At 45.9% G+C, this 13,186-nt stretch overlaps 1 protein-coding gene across 2 annotated transcripts in view; it reads right to left on the reverse strand.

The window, feature by feature from the left end:
- Positions 1-13,186, reverse strand: part of LOC135912485 (cytochrome P450 4c3-like) — a 48,834-nt gene that overhangs the window by 3,964 nt on the left and 31,684 nt on the right. For both annotated transcript variants that reach the window (XM_065444926.2, XM_065444925.1), the window contains exons 6-9: positions 8,141-8,210; positions 3,978-4,104; positions 1,882-2,076; positions 105-278 (exon numbers count right to left, since the gene is read on the reverse strand). In XM_065444926.2, coding sequence (XP_065300998.1) covers positions 105-278; positions 1,882-2,076; positions 3,978-4,104; positions 8,141-8,210 — 566 coding nt within the window. The remainder of the gene's footprint in view (positions 1-104; positions 279-1,881; positions 2,077-3,977; positions 4,105-8,140; positions 8,211-13,186) is intronic.

Here is a 13,186-nt window from a genome sequence, read left to right on the forward strand (position 1 = left end):
TACAAAACAGGAGAAATAAATGAAGTACATCATATTCATATACTGTATTACAACAAGTTGTTCAAGGCATGAACGCACTATCTTGGAAAGCACAACAAAAATACCTTTATGCAGCTTTCAAGGTACTTCATTTCTCTCAAATCTTCGGCCGTCACCGGTCGATGCTTGTCACTTGCAAATATTGCGTCTAATTCGTCGTGTATTTTCTGTTGCTCAGCTGGATGGTGGCCAATTAAAAACAAAGCCCAGCTGATTCCCATTGCCGTTGTGTCGTGCCCCTGCGTCATGACGAGGGCAACGCTTTTATTTAATGTAGAAGTTTGAGTTCGCTGAGCAGTCTACATTGTTTCGTAACGAAGCATGTAAAATTGCTTTGTAATATCAAGCGATTAAGTCACCTCCAACTTCCATTAAAAATTATATTAAAATTGATATTTAGTGAAACAAGGGATCATGATAGAGAAATACTGGCAAATTATTTAATTACAGTGTGTGCTTCTGGCGACGTCTCTAAATCTGCATATTTTCTGTTTAATGGTTGAGCTAAAGCTCTGCTAACGCAGCTGCTCTTGGTAAGACTCTGCTAAAACATTGGTCGTGTCGTCCAGTGCCACGTTTATGCGTTGTTATTTCGCCATTTGTCACCGGGATACATCACTAGGTGTGAAGTCTGGTTTTGTGAAACTGGATGACATCAGGTAAATTTAGATGACAAGAAATATCATTCACACGATTAAACGACTCATTTCATTGAGGATCTGATTGTACTGAATAGCTCCAGTGAACGAGTATGAAGTAGTAATTTGATATCGGCACATTACTTTCAGTTTCTTATGCTTTCGCTGTACTCGCCCCCGTTACTGGGGCGCTAATACATGCGATACTCTTCTTATCAAAGACAGTGTAAAATAAGTAGAATTACAAAAGTGATTGCATGCTGCAGTCAGAGTCTTAGAAACACCTAAAAGACACAAATATATTGGTCGATATTCGCAAAACGTCTCATCCTGACCTGGTACATCTAGGAAGCCCCTCGACATGTTTATGGGAAGACATCAGCAAAGTAGTGAAGGACAACGACGCACTAGGCGAAGTAGTAGAGAAGCCCTGGACCAAAGGTCTTTCACACTCCGATTAAAGTACATTCTCTTGCTCTCTCTTTCTTTCTCTCTGAGCGCATAGGTGACGCGCACGATTTCTTTCCGTTGCATCGACCATCTTGTTGTCACCACTATACCATACAAGTGGTGGCGCCCGAATGCCAGCCAATGAGAAAGCTCTTACGAATAAGATAAATAAATAAATAAATAAATAAATAAATAAATAAATAAATAAATAAATAAATAATATACAATAAATAACAAATAAACAAACAAACAAATAAACCAATAAACAATGTGTGGAAACGGGCCTTGTTGCTTGCGGCTGAGGAAGTTCATTTCCTTAGGTCAGACACAGGTACAGTTGTGAGAATGTGCTGGAGTGTTCCAGAGCGTCAAAAGAGAGAAAGGAAAAAAGAAAGAACAGCAAGGTAAGCTTCTTCTCGTGCCTCAAGAAAGATGAGAAGAAAGATGAGAAGTAGATGAGAAGATGAGAAGGTCGACTGGGTATACCCCTGTGGCCGTGGGCTAACGTTCTTGCCAATCTTCCAGCCTTTTTTAATTACACTTAATTACACCGGTCAATACACATGAGACGAGGAGCAATGCGTAATCGGGTCAACGACGTGAGCGTAGGCAAACCATGTGATAAAAAAAAAGAAAACATTTAACAACTGATACGAATGCAAGCCTCAAACGACTTCTTTTTTTTTTCAACCATACTTGTCGTAGTGTGCATTGATTGATAAGTGGCTAGAACGACAGCTTCATGCTGGCTTACCTCGAACATGAACGTGTCTACTTCTTCTCGCATGTCTTCTTCGCTGATACTCGCTGAGTCTCTCAAGTGTTCAGTAAGAAGAAGGTCCAGAAACGGCCTTTTCCGTTTCTGTTGTTCTACATTGTCGCTATCGACATCCGTCTTATCTTCTAGGTGATTTTGCTTTTGCAGCAGCTTCTTTCTTTCCTCTATCACCTGGTGGAAAAAAAGTAGGGTATCGCATGTAAAGTATTTTCTTCATGACCCTAAAGAACATAAGAACTACCTTGAAGAAAGATGCATGGCATATAAATAAAAAATTATAATAAGCGTCAGACGTATCTATGCTATAAAAATTTATATATAAATAAACATCTTGGAGACACGTGCCAAATCAGCTGCGCTTTGTGAGGCATGAAATTGTATTAATCATATTAAAAATGATTGTTGTTATTATTCATGGCACTGTTGTTATTGTTGTCCTAATAATTTTTAAAGCGACACTAAAGTCAAATGCTTAACCAGTTTAGATTGGCAAAGTATTCGTTCAAATGTATATTTTTATTCATACGGCGGAATTAACTACGCTGATTACACTTAGAAAAAAATTCGCCGACGATTACGATACTCCCTAATGCGAAATTTGAGCACAGCTCTATACGTGTTTTCATTTCGCGATATATTGAAGCAAAGGATTTGAGAGAGACATGCAGCAGAGCCGGCGATCGTCGAAAATCTGATCCGCAGGTCAAGCGCGTCGGCTGTTACACATGACTCGTCGAAGGCTCCAGTGTAATGGCTGGTGCCACGTGGCTTCCAGAAAGTACCACACAATTAGCGTCGCGCATACAATCAGATTACAAAACGATCGCAAACCATGACAATCGAAACAAGCCCGAGCGAGACCAAACCAAGCAAAGCAAACAAGCGCGAGCGAGCGCTGATGCGAGCAGACGATAGTACGAAACGAGCGGTCCGGCTGAGGCTAGATACGAGTACGCATCGAGCGGTTGGGTGGGGGGGGGTCCGCATGACACCAGTTTATTCATTCATTCATGACACCATTTATTAGTTTATTCGCATGACACCATTTATTCACCAGTCATTCTAGCCATCATAACCAGTTTCCCGCGCGCACCTCTCATTGGTATCCGCCATTCGCGGCTCGCGTGGTTCGTCTTCGGCTGCGCGTTCGCTCTTGCACCTTTCGCTGTGCTCGTTCGCTCGGTTAAGCCGCCGCCGCTGGTCGAAGGAACGGGCGCTTGAGAGCTGCGCTCTCAGAAATGGAGACCATACTTCCATTTCTTAAATTTGGCGCCCAAACAGCCGCACCCTTATGTGAGCGCCGCATCGCAAATTTTGAGTGTATTTTCGTATCCTGGTTCTTCTCGAGCAGAATAAAAATAATCAAAACCTGCTAGGACATTTAGCATGCAAATGCATTGCCTCTCTAGCGATAAACTATTAAGTAGCTAAGACGACAAGCTGACAAAATTTGTGACTTCACAGAAAGCTTATGCGAGAACTTCAAAGAGGTGTGGCTGCTGGTCTTTCCTTTCTGCATGTTTTCTGGCCTACCGATAAAGCCTCCGCTCTCGGTAAGAGCGACCTATTCGACATTATTGAAATGTAGTTAATTGATACAGCTAAACCTAATATTCCTCGTTAGCGTTCCTTTAAACCAGTGCGCTCATATTGTCTAAACATGATCCGTTTGTTCGCGCAGTTGCAAAGTAATCACATTATTAATCATATTTTCCAACAAAAAAGTTCGGAAGTCGTATTGGCTAGTCATTCGAGCGACTAAACCGAGCCTATAAATGTGGATTGACATATTGGGTACCTATATTCACTGTCAAGACGTTTAAACTGAATGTACGACGGAGTGTCTATTATGATATCCCGAGTTCTGTGCGTCGTGCAATGGTTGCTCCTACTAAATTTATTACGACGATTTCTTTATTCGAGCAGACTAGCAGTGTTTTAAGTTGAGTGTCGTATATTGGGGCGACTCAATAGAAGCACTCGGTGGTTTTTCATCGAGTGTCTTGGATCGCGCGCCAAAACACAGATGCGCTAAGGCATTCATTGCCGGTACGATAACAACGTATTTGTACCTTTCTTGTGAATGTATGGAGTGTGTTCAGACAATCGTAGTACTCCTTGCCTATGGAACTGTGCTTGAAGATGAACTCACTATTGAAAAATGGGTTCAGCATTCGGAGTAAAAACAACTCTCCCAATCTGGAAACAAAAAGAAAGATAAAAGTAAATGATCTCAGAAAAGGTATTCAGACATCACGCACTATGGGAAACAATGGCATCCGAAGCATGCAGCAGGTAGCCGGCTATTTAGACTCGTTAGGGGTTCTCCAAAGCGTTACCAGACCGCTCAAGCTTGTACGTGTAAGAAGAGAAAAGGCATGACGACAATGGTGACGACGACGACAACGATGACAGGGGAATGGTGACGACCACAAAAGTACGACACGACAACGATGGCATGAGGCCAGCCAGTTCGAAGGTGGTGTATTGGCAATTGAGGCGAGACAGGCAGCTACCAGCAAATCGCAGGATTGAGGCAAAGAATGTTTCGCGCCGTAGGTGCTTCAACGTCCATTACAGCAACTAGGCAGCTGCGTCTACTAAAGTGCGATTCATGCCTTCCCAACCTTAAATGTCAGTTATCTTGTGCGACGTTGTACATGAACTTTAGCCTATTTAAATTGATGTACGTAGCTGATTCATCGTGCTCCGACGAAGGAACAATAAAACCTGTTCCGTTGCAACCTGAGCCCAAGGTCGCGCACGGAGCCAACGGTGCCGATCCCGAAGGCAATGCAAGGAAAAGAATGTAGAAGTGAGCCGAAGGTCGCGCACTGAGCCAACGGTGCCGATCCCGAAGGCAATGCAAGAAAAAGAATGTAGAAGTGCGGCATATTCTATTTAGCATTAACACGGTAAGTTGTATGAGATCAAGGTTACTCCGGTCACCGACAGGACGCCGTAAGATAGTGAAACAGTTTCTACCTTCTTCATAGCCCGTACGTTTGATATTGTCACGTTCTATTGCGTCCACCTTCTACAGACATAGCGGTGAGTGATCATGAATGGGGACCATTCGTGAATGAGAAAGATACAACGAGAGCAGTGTAAATATTTCTTTAGCTAATGTCTGGTATTTGAGTAAGCGTATGCGTACCCGCACTACCGCAGAAAGCCACGCGCTCTGGGCTGCAAGGTCAGCTTTTTGTTGATGTTCTTTTGTCAGACGTCTGGCTGACAAAGCCATCGTTCTTCCACGCGTCCGTCCTGGCTGCCATTATTGCGCAAAAGAACCCCACTGATATTAACTTTTTTTTTCAGTTCTCCTGTATCGCAGCGATACTGTGTCCTTCTTGCGCGGTGAGTTCGAAGTGCGCTACTACGGTAAGAAATTAAGTGTGTAGATACGTTCATAATTTGTTTACTTGTTTTACAGCTAACACCGAACGGCAGCCTTTCTACCGTGGCAAGGGATCATTTAGGTGTCTGTGGTCTTGCACCACGAGCCTGAACTTTGCATCAATGATCCTGTGCGAAGTCGTTCGGTTTACGTCACGCAGTTAAGATTTCCTGGACGTATGCACCGAGCGCAAAGAAACCCATTCTTTTTTTCGCATCGTCGCCGTATACGCTTGTTAAAATCGGAGCATCAGGTCGTGTTCTTTTCTGTCTTTTGAAGAAGGTCGGCACTAGCTTCATAAAAGGTCGCATTGAGCAGCAACTGAGTCGTTTGAAATCCACTGGCTATTTCACTAGTGAGATCATAGAGGTGATAAGCTGACTCGGTTCTAAAGAACACGCTGAGCACCGACACTCCATAAAAAAGTAATCAATAAAGACAAGATCAACGCAGAAGCAATCTCGTGTTGGCAGGCATTTTGGAACTGTCTCATGTGAGGACAAAACATTTAAATATATTAAATTATGGGGTTTTACGAGCCAAAACTACTTTCTGATTACGACGCACGCCGTAGTAGGGCACTCCAGAAATTTCGACCACCTGGGGTTCTTTAACGTGCACCTAGATCTAAGTACACGGGTGTTTTCGAAATGCAGCCGCTGTGGCCGGGATTCGATCCCGCGACCTCGCGCTTAGCAGCCCAACACCACAGCACCAAGCAAGCTTTCTGGATTGAGCCGCCATAGCGTCAAAAAGAAATTGAAAAGCAGCTACGTGACAAAACTTGCCGTTCAACTGGGCCACGGAGTAATTTACAGGATTTATTTTACGCGAAGGAAGGTTTACATAGACCAGACAAATCGCTTTATCAATGAAAGGGTACGTGAGGAATTCCCTTGGTTGACCACGAGCAATAGATGGGCACTTACTCTTTTATTTTCTTGAATGCGACTGTACCTAAGATTTTATCATGTGCGTGTGATGGAAAACCGACGACCGATTTTTAAGCGCTAGCCTTTGGAAACATACAATACAGAACGTTTCAGTGAACGTCTCTCATGCTCACCAATGATGAATTGGTGAGCATATCTTGATCAATGCCTGCACATTTAGACGTAGATGATTGCAGTGATTGGGCGCATGCGTAAAATGTTGGCTAGCGCTATCTTAATACCAACAGCTGCAAGTCCCCCAAAATCGCTATTCCAACGTTTGGCCTGTAAGCTTGATGACCTTTCAACTTTTCTTGTTTGTGTTGGTTCCTTATTCTTAAGGCAAAAGCTATGTTTGCCTATGCCAAGTGACAAAACATCAGCCCATGCTGGCAAAAATGCCGGCGCTGAGATCTGTGATGTCTGGCTCTCGTCCTATCGGCTTGATGTCCTATCGTGTCCTATCGGCCGCCGAGCTCAGCAGATTGACCCAGGCGCTATTGTTTGACGTAATCTTTCTGTCTCTTTTCAAGCGAAGCTTGTATTGCCTCACTCGCGTCAGCGTCTGTGTGGGTGATGCCGTACGAAAAAGCTCAAGCCGCGCGAAAATAAAATTTGCTTGTTGGGCTGCGGATTCGAACCACCTACCACTGCGTTACGACATCACCACGCTAACCTATTCGGCCACTGTCGGTTTTTTGTTGCACTTAATTGTGAGTAGTGTCTATCGAAAATTGTTACATTACATTTGAACATGCATGAGAAAGAAATGCACACATGGTACGCAGTCCAATGAAAGTTCAAAATTCGGGCAAACAAACACAAGCGTAATACGCGGCCTTTAAAGCGGGGTTTTATATGCACGTAGAAGTAGACGCAGCACAAGGCGCGAGACAATTGCAGGCATGCCCTCCCTCCAGAGGACGAGGGAAAGGGTGTGATCGCATGTTCGCTCGCCCCGCGGCCGCCGTTTCCCGCCATTTCAGGCCCGCCAGTCAGATGGGAAAGTCGCATTTGGTTCGTTCTGCCGAAGATCCGGCTGCGTTGAAGGAACGCCAGCGGGAGCGGGCCGCGCGTCGTGCGTTCGGCCGAAGAACAGGCGGCATTTGATGAACGCTGCCGGGAACTCGTTCGAGAAAGGGCTCATCGTCTACGTGCCAACCTCGCCGTGAGAGAGCGCGAAGCCGAGGCGTTACGACATCGAAGAGCCGCGGATCCCCAGCTTCGCTTGCGCCCCTCTTCACAGTAGGGGAAGGGCGGTCAATTTTTTTGTTTACGACTGGGGAATGTATGTGGAGATGCTTCGTAGCGAAAAGACATCGCATTTCCAAAATCTAATTCAGTTATGGGGTTAACGTCCCGAAATTACACAGTATGTTTTGAGGGATGCTGTAGTGGAGGGCTCCGGAGTCCGGACTAAGTTTCCACCACATGGGGTCTATTAACCTCCACTCAACGCATGATACACGGGGGTTCTCGCACATCGCCCACACCTAAATGCAGCCGCCGCGGTCAGAAATCGGACCCGCGACCTCGTGTTTAACAACTAAACGCCATAGCCATTGATCCACCGCGGTGGCTCATTTTCAAGAGTCCAAAGGTGTTTTGGCGATTTTTTCCCCGTACGCGTTTTACTTAGGTCAGAAAATACGTGCGTGAGTGTTACGCTAAACAAAGGTTTGATAGAAGCTGATGAGGCTGCCGGTTGTTAGAGGTCCTAGTCTTGCAACGACTGCTGAGTGCTGAGTGCCGCCGCTTGAATATACCAGCTTAAGAACAGCCGACACGATGAAGAGAGAAAGGGACGTTGCGAGTGGCTACTTAAGTAAGCATGCAATGGGAGACAGACCAACAGGACTAGCAGCAACACGGTGCACCAACGAATAAACAAAGCGAAACCCACCTGTTCACGGCCTTTACGTACGGAGAATGCTCATTATGTTGTGCACGAATTGATGTCCCCATTATAGTCTCTGGAAAAGGAGAAATCTGTTAAGTTGTGTACTTCAAGTTAATGCACGTACATGAGAGTAATACAATGAACTAGTCATTTAACGCAAGGTTGAGGTGTTCTTGTTTGTTTATTTCAAAGGCACAAGTAGATACAATTAAAAAAATATATATCAATCCTTGTTTCCATTGCGCTACATACCACGTATGTGTTTGCTGTTTATGTCTGAACTACAAGAGCCAGTTCGGAATGTTTTATTTAAAGTGGGACAATGCTTGGCTACGCCGGCTGTTTCCCGCAACTGGAAGCAAACTTTAAAAACAAAGGGGCACACTGTAGACGGATCAGAGCAATGGCATATTGTTGTACTCGTCTTGAGTCGCTCAGATTATGTTTTGATGTGCGATTAATCAGCTAATCAGTTACCGTTATTTACGCCAAATTCTAAATATTCATTTCAGGGCATAAGTCCTGTTTTAAATATTGCAGAGCGTGCTCCGAAACACTTGATAAATTTGTTTCCATGCTATTATCTTTTACGTGGTTCTTTTTTCCGGGGCAATGAAGAAAGCCCGGGAAAGGCGAAAACACGAGCGTTACTACGCGCTTGCGCCCCTGGATTTCAGCGCCCTTAATCAGGTTTCCAAAGAACGAAGCTTGCATACCAGTTTAAAAAATAAGAAAGCTACTGACCACGGCGTGTAATGTACGTCCCCACTCTATTTTTGAAGATCGAAATGCGCCACGGTCCTAAATAATTAGCGGTAAGCCGCTGCGAAACACGAAAGTAAACACAGGCGTCGGCTTTCGACAGGCATGTGGGCTTCGTTCTCATGAAGCCCCCATCGAGTACGCTGCGATCTAGACGGGCAAGCGTGCAGTGACCACATTTATTTATTTATTTATTTATTTATTTATTTATTTATTTATTTATTTATTTATTTATTTATTTATTCGGGGCCTTTCTTCAGAATCCTGAAAAAGCCACGTAAAAAATAACACCATGTAAACAACTTCATTAGTTGCTTCTCAACAGGATTTACCACTTCTCAAGTACGACTTATGCCCTTAAGCAAACAATCAAAATTGTTTGTAATTAAACATAATGATGAGCTAACTAATCTCATATCACAAATAGTCCGAGTAACTCATGATTCGTTCGTCTAAAGTGCACTACTTCATTTTTGAACTTTAATTCTGGTTACGTGAAACACGCGATATATCGTGCTTTGCTTTACCTTGTGGAGCGTTGGACGGATCGTTGACACGAGGCGTCAGGCTCAAACGAAAACAATCAGATGATCTTATTTCTCTTTTTTTCGGGCTATAGAAGTAGTGCCGGGAGCGCCGGCCAGCACCTGCGCGAACGCACCTCAACTCGAGCCCGCGCGTCTCTGCCGCTACGACAATGGCGATACCTTGGCCATGGTGCAGCCTGTACAACCTTATAACTAATGAGACTTCAGCGGCTCCTCTTGTACTGAACCCTCTTGCTGCGACAAAAGCAGGCTTTAACCACGCGGAGCGCCATCTTCTAAGGAACTTCCTTTTGCGTTTAACTCAACTTCGCCTTCGCCCCCTACAATGTTGACTTTTGTGGCCTCCGCAATACAAGCACAGTCACTATCAACCTCAGAGTATGTGTGGAGCGAACAACCTCGCAGCGAAGTACTTAGTGTGTCGAGCTCCTAACTGCGCATTGCTGCTTTGACATGAGTTTCTTTGGCTACCCTCCGTGCGTGTTGTCTACTTTCGTACTCAAAAGCTGATGTGTTGTAAAAACTAACCTCTATTACGAAACAGTTGAATATCAAGCGCTGCATGATTATCAAGCTACGATGCTATTATTGCACGAGACATACCGAGACTGCATACTTTTTTGTACGAATGGTTCAACCTCACCTACCAGTTGAGCAGTGATTTCTGAGGTTCCATCGAAGCAGATCACAAGGAAATTCAAGGTGTCCCATGTATTTACATATACTTTGGCATAAATTGCAGCTCTACGTGACACTTTGAACTACGTCACCAATACACCGGCATACAAAAGGGTCATATTTTTGTGCTTCTATAGCAGTTCTTTACAACCTCCAGCCTGCTATAGGACAGAGAAAATACGAGCAGGTGGCATCAAGGAAATACATCACATGTTCTGGCAACAGCGCACGAAATCATCTTTCAGTGGATTCCGGCTCTCTATTGCATCGTCGACCCCCACTATGCTGACAAGGCTGCCCGGTACGTCTGCCCACCTTAAGACACCCTGACGCTTTTACTTTCTTTCACTAGTACGGACGCTGTCAGAGAACTTCGTCTGTTTGCCCGCAAAAACACACAGGTTTTCTGAACTTCTCCGAGTCACTCCAATTGCCGGCTGCGTAAGCTGGACCCCATCGCGACTGCTACAAGCGTTACCCTTTCCGGCTGCTAAGCAACGTTGCTGTACCGCTTATTACTGGTAGTGACGTTCACGAACGCTTGCCCTTACCGCATTGGAATGGCTGAGAAACCGACGTGCGAAGTTTGAGCAGATCATTAGGAGCCTGTCATGTGTGTGTCCTCGTTACAACGTCCAACGCCGCTTTCTCCAGACAATATTACACCGGCTCGACTAGAGACCGTTTTCTGAGTCAGAGATACTCGGACCATGGCCACAACCATCGCTGACTCAAAACGCTATTCGTGCACTGGCGCAGTTCTTCAAGTGCACCGGACTGAGGGGCCGTTTACTATAGTTCTCCTGTGCATGTTCCCGCGTGCCCCGCAGTATTCGCTCTATCCCCCTTTCCACTTTATATTCCCCCTTTACCTCTAGTGTAGGGCAGCAAACCCCACACTCGTCTGGTTGCTTCTCCCTTCCTTTCCTCTCCTTCTGAACTTAACGTTACAGCGCTAACATCTAAGACGATCCACAAAAAGAAAGACACGACACACACTGGTGCTGACTAACAACTTTTTTATGCGAAGCATATTACGAGGGCTCAACCCAGCTCCTCAGGCGCGGCGGTAACCATGAAATCACGTGACACCGTGACGTCACGACAGAGGAGAAGTGGCTTTGGCTCAACTCTTGCAAGACGGGCTGGGTGGGAATCGAACCAGGGTCTCCGGAGTGTGGGACGGAGACGCTACCACTGAGCCACGAGTACAACGCTTCAAAGCGGTACAAAAGCGCCTCTAGTGAATGCGGTGTTGCCTTAGAAACGCGCTGTTTCTAAGGCGTGCGTCTCTTGCTCAGGCGCACATTTCGTTGCCGCGCCGAACGCTGCTTTGCTCGACGCTCACCGCGTCCAATGCGGGGCGCGTAGTCGCTGCCCTGTAGCCCATTGTCTTACACCCCTTGGCGGGTCGACGGGAACGCTGTCGCGTTCCACTCTTGAAGGCGAAGAAGTAATGCATGAGTTGTTTCTTCGTCTAGCCGAACCAAATATAGCCAAGCAACAGCAGTTCACCAGGCTAAACAGTGGTTCAACAACTAAAATAAAGGCTAGTATGCTTCGCATCCTGGGCTTAACCTTACCTAAGCCACAGCCATTTTTCCTTTCGTCGTCGATGCATATATATACCTAGGCCACACAACCGAGCAGGCGCAGAGAATACGTTACTAACATCTGCCAACTTATCGCATACGCAAACGTAGGAATTCAAATTCTGATGGGTGCAGGGACAAAGATGTGTCACTAATGCAATTATTGCCTTGTCTTTTTGTGTAGTAGGCTTCTAAGGCAAGCCGCGCATGTTATTCTTGCTTTTTCCAAGAATTAACGTCCGATCAAGTCGCGCCTCACAATTGCTGCAAGAGTTTATATGCGCAACAAGGTGCGCTCCTTTATCTACATTTTTGTCTACATTTTTGTACGTCAACCATGCAGGCAGGCAGTGAACGCTGGCCGCACACCATCCTCTTCATGCCAGTGGATTCTTCCGTCAACCTTCGAGTATTGAACCGGCAAGCTCTCTCTGTTTTTCTTGAGGGAAAGGCGCCAAACGAAATCAAGGAAGTCCGGCTGAACACACGAAAGAATGTTCTAGCTGTCGACACAACCCGTGGAACCACGCTGGAGACGCTACGACAGATCACAGAATTGGGGAACATAAAAGTACGACCGATCATACCTATGGATGGGGCCTGCACTGCAGGTGTGATCTACGACGTTGACTTGGCTATTTCGAACTCGGACCTGCCAATTCTAATCAAGCCGGCATACGAAGGAGTGGTCATCACGCACGTATGCCGACTCGGCAACAGCCGTTGTGTGAAGATTGTGTTCAAGGGGGATTCCATTCCTTCACACGTAAAGGTCGGTCACTTCCGACATGTCGTACGGCGGTTTGTCCCAAAGCCGCTTCAATGCCACAAGTGCTTCAAGATCGGGCATGTTAAGGGCGCCTGCGCAAACTCCCCAATGTGCCCCCGGTGCGCGGAGTCACACACTGTAGATGTCTGCCGTGCAACAAACTTTAGGTGTGGCAACTGTAAAGGCACCCATGAAGCGACGTCTAAAGAATGCCCAAGACTCAAAAAAGAGTTCGAAGTTCTGAAGCAAATGGTCAGGGATAACTCAACCCATAGAGAAGCCTCAGAAAAGATCCGGCGTCGACGTCGTCATCGACGAAAACGCTCAAGGCAGGGTGGAGTTCGTGCGCCGCTTGTGCCAACGCCATCATCCTCAAATAGAACACCCGAGAGCACAAGGAGGCCTCAGACGGGAAATGCTGCCCCCGTGGAAGAGTGGCCGGCGCTTGCAAGCTATCAGTCTTCTAAGGAGCCTCCACGCTTGACGCTCCCATCGAAGCCCGCTTCTGTTGGTGAGGCTTCAAAAGTCGACTGCCAAATGATCCCGGTGCTGCGATCTATTGTGAATGTCATCAGGGCCATGCTGACAAGCATTGACACTCCATCTGCTCGAAGTGGACTACAAGTGCTCGACGCGCTGAGCCCCGTCCTAGCAAGCCTTGAGTGAAGCCATGACTGACAATCACCAGTCATTTCGTAAG

The sequence above is a fragment of the Dermacentor albipictus genome, chromosome 1 (assembly GCF_038994185.2).
Source record: "Dermacentor albipictus isolate Rhodes 1998 colony chromosome 1, USDA_Dalb.pri_finalv2, whole genome shotgun sequence".
Lineage (NCBI taxonomy): Eukaryota > Metazoa > Arthropoda > Arachnida > Ixodida > Ixodidae > Dermacentor > Dermacentor albipictus.